General features: G+C 37.8%; 1 protein-coding gene across 1 annotated transcript in view; it reads right to left on the bottom strand.

Annotated features, from left to right (window-relative positions):
- Window positions 1–1,822: 1,822 nt before the first annotated feature.
- Window positions 1,823–6,000, bottom strand: part of usp43b (ubiquitin specific peptidase 43b) — a 98,901-nt gene continuing 94,723 nt past the window's right edge. Inside the window, exon 15 of the mRNA XM_067459072.1 lies at window positions 1,823–5,752. Within this exon, the coding sequence (XP_067315173.1) occupies window positions 4,707–5,752 (1,046 nt within the window). The 3' untranslated portion in view covers window positions 1,823–4,706. The remainder of the gene's footprint in view (window positions 5,753–6,000) is intronic.

Raw genomic sequence — 6,000 nt, 5'->3', positions numbered from 1 at the left:
TGAAGGTAGTGCTGCTTTAACAAAGACGATGTAAAAATATAAAATAATGATTTATTCATAATTAAAATTACAATGCCATTCAAAATACACATAAACCAACAAATAAAGGTCTCTGGCGCTAAAAAGGGACATGCATGCTTGGCAGGTAGATAAGTAGATTTGCAATCTTTGATTGTTTTTAGGTAACTTAATGTTAATTATTGGTGACAAGTGTGAACATGGACTGTGATTTCACCATCTATGAAACATCACTACACTGTAAAAAATTCAGGTCTTGAAAATTTCCTAGTGACTGATCACATCTAAAAAATTGTTTTCAATTTAATTTCTGTGAATAAAATTTCATCAGTTAACAGAAATTAAATTTGGCCAACTGAAAAATGTAGATGTTATCAGTCACTAGAACATTTTCAATTGGAGACATTCATGTTTTTTTTTTGTCTATTGGTCTCAGCTATAGTTGAAATGTTCTTAAAACATGCAATTGATACTTCACAAAAGAATGCGTGTCACAAATCAAAATATGAAAAAAAGTTGATTTCTCAATCATACTGCCAACAAAATAATGAAAATATAATTATTAGTTTGACTGGCCTCAGAAATAGCTGCATGTTCTTGAAATGATTAAACGATAGGTGTATTAACTAATATGTTTCAATATTACAAATCAAATCAAGAATCATTTGATATCTCATTTAGTAATACCATCACAAACCCATTAATACAAAACTAACATCTATGTTAGCAAAGTTTTACTGGGAAAAATGTGTAATCATGGCTGTTTTACGACAGCAACGTAGCATTAAGATTTAAAATCTCACCAACATAATTTATAATTTAATAATATTACTTACGAATTTAAGATTCACACATGGAAAAGTCCCATCATGATTAGAATCCGCAGCGACAGATGAGATGAAAGGGACTGCCTTCTGCAAATATCCACCAGTGAGTGCAATAGTTCTCTTGTTGCCATAACTCCTTGCATGGCCAATCACAACAAAGGAAGACCAGAGTGAGCCATTTTAAACTAAAGAACTTTAGAATTTAAATTCTAGGGAATTTAGTCAAGATTACCTGATTGTTTAAGTGAAGACAACATAATGGTTTACAGTGTGTGTGTGTGTGTGTGTGTGTGTGTGTGTGTATATATATATATATATATATACAGGTGCTGGTCATATAATTAGAATATCATCAAAAAGTGGATTTATTTCACTAATTCCATTCAAAAAGTTACATTTGTATATTATATTCATTCATTACACACAGACTTTTCTTTAGTTTTGATGATACTTTAGATAAGTATTGAGTGCTGTACATGCTCCTAGGTTTCATGTTCATACTTTTCAGGTGGCCAAGATTTCTAAAAATCCTTTCTTTGCATTGGTCTTAAGTACTATTCAAATTTTCTGAGATACTGAATTTGGGATTTTCCTCAGGCGTCAGATATAATCATCAACATTAAAAGAAAGAAACATTCTGTGTGTAATGAACAAGTTTCACTTTTTAAATGGAATTAGTGAAATAACTCAGTGTAAATAAATTAATGAATAATGATATTCTAATTACATGACCAGCACCTGTATATACACACACACATTTATATTTAATGATATTTACATTATTTTCTAAATAATTTAATATAATTGTCACTTTTAAATTAAAACATAGCCCTTTAATTAAACTCATTTGTGAGAGAAATTTGAGTGGCACAAATTTGACAAACATGCATTACTGTTGCCAAGACAAACTTGGATGTCGGAGAGGAGAAAACAGCAATGTCTAAAACACAATAACGCTGCTCATGCCCAATAGCCACTACGTTGTCCAAAATGTTTTATTTATATCTGCAATATTGCTGTCCCTTCAGTAATAATAATGTCAATGACAGATTCACAGCATACATTGGTATTGACATTTAGATTCTGTCGTCAGAGCATGACCGGTTAGGAATGAAAATCTCAGAGGCAGTGAAAGATTTATTGATTGAGTTGCAATTGCATCCGGTAGTTTTAAACAACGGAACAAACAACTAATTAAAACCGGGCTTAGAAAAGTTGTGAAAAGCACTTAATTTACTAGCCTAAAGATAAACTAGGTGCAATGTGTTAGCACAAGGTGTGTAATGATTTGCTTGATGTCTTTTGCACCTAACAAGCATCTCAGCATACAGTATATTTTATTACACATGATAAATCCAATTAAAGTGTGTGGTACAAAAACATTGCATAAAAACTCCCCCAGGAGCACAGGAGAAAATGATTTACAATAGATGTCCTCCTCGTGTAATAATTACATCCAACTACATTAATCATAATACACTGCTTTTTAAGTAGCCTGTATTGCATAAGCACGGCTCTTCAGGTTTAGTGCACATTAACAATAACACAGGGAGTCTAATTTCAGGTGAACAGTTCACATACATCATTATCATAGTCAGATTGGGTAGTGAAACGAGGGCACAACATCACTCCAGAGGTCTGGAAAGTGCATTTGGATTATTATTTCATTAATTATTTAAAGTGTAAGTGGTGTAACATACTTAAGTAATATTACATGTCTTGCTTTCTAATTAGACACAATTGCGGTCATATGTTCAGCAAATTTTAAGGCGAAATCCAGCCATTTCTACCTTACTTTTAACATATTCGGCCATTTGTAACTTGAATGTGTTTTGAGTGGGTTTTAGTGTCTTGAAGTCTACATCCCGATATTCCCAAACTGGGTAAATTCCCAAACTGGTTTGAGGTATCATTCATTTGCATAGCACAAAAAACAACAACTATGCAGTAATTTGAGAAAAACATTCACAAGAAAACCGTTATGTTCCGATCCGCATTTCTGAACACTTTGAAGATTATGACATGCATACTTTTTCTGATAATTAGTTTATATTTTTATTCCCTTTGTTATATATGTTATAAGATACCCCCCTCCCATTTATCTTCACTTTACAATATGAATATTTCTTTACAAATATTGACTATGCTGCTTTTGAGCATCAGCACCGTGATCCTTTTTGCTATTACTGCTCAACTTCCCGCTGATGCTGTACTGAACTCAGAAACGAGCATGATATGATTGTGCTTGCATAGACCATTCATGTCAGAAAACATACTAGTGAATTCAGTAGAGAGCAAGGTAGCTGCACAATGAAACATTTAGTGACATTTTAGGCTATTACGTGGGAGTGAAACCAATAAATGTTTGAGGATTTATTTAATCTGTGGTGATGTGTGCGCATGCATATTCATGAGTAAAAACAAAAAAACTGCCAGTCTGTTCCTTCAAACGTCACTCTCCTGAGATCATTATAAAAAGGCACTTGCTTAAAAACGCATGACCGTTCTGAAAGCATAAAGCAGACTGAAATTCTTACATTTAAGCAGATCCTAGTGTCTCATTACTGCTAATCGGGTAATTACTTTAGTAACTAGCGTGTGATGCTACATATTTGCAGGTCAAAAATGGGGATTCAAGAACACGTTTTGAGATATGGAAGTTCAATATTGTTCATACCAACAATAGATTGATACAGAAAAACAGATTTGAGAGGGGAAAACACAAGCTCTGTCACAAAACCTAGTGTGCTAAGCCAAGTAAAATTCTGCACCCTACATACATTATATTGCCAAAAGTTTTGGGACGCCTGCCTGTACATGCGCATGCGTGTGTTTATGGGAATTTTTGACCATTCTTCTAGAAACGCATTTGTGAGGTCAGTCTCGGATGTTGAACGAGAAGGCCTGGCTCTCAGTCTCCGCTCTAAATCATCCCAAAGGTGATCTATCGGGTTGAGGTCAGGACTCTGTGCAGGCCAGTCAAGTTCCTCCACATAAAACTCGCTCATCCATGTCTTTATGGACCTTATGTCTTTATAAATGGTCTTTGTGCACTGCTGCGCAGTCATGTTGGAACAGGAAGGGGCAATCTTGGATAAAGCTTGAAATTGTCCAAAATGTCTTGGTATGCTGAAGCATCAAGAGTTCCTTTCACTGAAACTAAGGGGCAAAGCCAAACCCCTGAAAAGCAACCCCACAACATAATCCCCCCTCCACCAAACATTACACTTGGCACAATGCAGTCAGGCAAGTACTGCATAGGCACTGTTCTTGAGCTAATCTGAAGGCTTAGCCTTTATGGCTGAGTTGCTGTTCCCGAATGCTTCCACTTTTTTATAATACCACTAACAGTTGACATTAGAATATTTAGTGTTGAGAAAAGTTCACAAATGGACATATTGCACAGGTGGCAACCTATCGCGGTACCACGTTTGAGTTCACTGAGCTCCTGAGAGCGACCCATTCTTTCACAAATGTTTGTAGAAGCGTCTGCATGCCTAGGTGCTTGATTTTATACACCTGTGGCCATGGAGGTGACTGGAACACCTGAATTCAATTATTTGGAGGGCTGTCCCAATACTTTTGGCAATATAATGTATCTTCTAAGGCAGCAACTTTATTGTATTAGAAACAATTTAGATGTCATACAAATCGGAGACTCGAATGTGATTTTCAATACATGTGATGTGAGATGCACTTTTTTGTGCCTCATTTCTGATCAAGCTGCAACTAAGCAGCACAACTGTTTTCAACATTGGGTTCCTGCCTTAAATTTGGCAAAAACAAGGTGCACACAATACTTGTGCCAGATGCATAACACGTATATGCAAACACTATTTCCCACAGTGAAGGTGAAACCCATCAGAAGCAGGACTCGGGCACAGGTCTCTGTCTGCCAAGTGAAGTGCTGCTGTATCTGATTCTCTGTAGTGTTGCATAGGAGGATTTATCAACTGCTACTCCTTTATGGGGGGTTGGCACCAATGGACCATTTCTTTGGAGAGACAAAGTCCTTTTTAAGGTCATGTCTAGCCTGCTCTGAATACTGGATGAGCTGTGAGCGCGTTTTATATTAGCTGTGCTTGAACAAACCTGGTTTTCTCTGCTACTAATCATTTTATTGCCATTCTTGTGAGCAGTGTCGGTTTTCCTCGCCTCAATGCCCTTCCCACTCAGAGTGCCATTGGACAGAGAGAGTTTGGCCAAGCTCTTACTGGTAAGCGTTTTTCTCTGAACCACCTCCTTGCTGATGACGGGAAGGATGCCATCCTTACTCTTGCTTTCCCCGATGGCCGTTTGAGTCTGGCAGGGATGAATCCTGCTAGCTGCAGCTGCCTGGTTTCGAATCCGTTTTAACGTAGAGTCTCTGGAATGAGATGCGCTGTTACTAGTGCCGTTGGGGAGTGCAGTAGGGGAACCTTGAAGCGACTTGCTTGCTTGAGTCCTTTCGTGCTCCTGCCTGGTTGACGTCGAGCTGCTTTTTGCCCATGAGCCATCGCAACTGATAACGTTAACGTCTGATGCTGGTCTGCTCTGGCCTTCGGGTAGCCTGGGCGAATCCGGACCTTGATAGCTATGCCGCTCAACACCATTGAGACTACTGCTACAGCTGGGGGAACTCAGGGAATCGTCCTCGCGAAGCTGGGCTTTCACCTGTGAAGGACTAGCCACGATGCTGACTATGGGCTCCTTGGTACATCGAGGCCGCCGGCCCGACTCAAGGTACTCCACCAGCTCATCGTTTCCAGATTGTGGAGCTACACTGGAGGGCTTTCTGCGGTCCTTTGAAGCAAATGACCAGCGTAGTGGAAGAACTTTGTTTGGGCCCGTCTTAGATTTTGAGTGGTAGCGCATACTCATACTGTGACCCCGGATGCTCCGTACAAATGGCGTTGGCTCAACTACACCTTAAAGCAAAAAATAGATGTCTAGTAAGTCATAAAGTGACACACATGGTCTGAAATCGCAATGAACTGTTTTTGGCGAAACATGACATGCAGAATCAATTATTTGTTTTTGTGTTTATTTTATGTTTTTTTTTTGTAGTTAATAGTAAGAATTGGACCTCAATCTAAAGTTTGACCAAATTTGCTAATGTTATTTTAATGTTTTATAAAATCATAAATATTGTTAATAGGGCTGTCAATCTATTAAA

Source organism: Pseudorasbora parva, chromosome 2 (assembly GCF_024679245.1).
Source record: "Pseudorasbora parva isolate DD20220531a chromosome 2, ASM2467924v1, whole genome shotgun sequence".
Lineage (NCBI taxonomy): Eukaryota > Metazoa > Chordata > Actinopteri > Cypriniformes > Gobionidae > Pseudorasbora > Pseudorasbora parva.
Note: the sequence above shows the minus strand (reverse complement) of the source record. Positions and strands in the feature narration are given on the sequence as shown.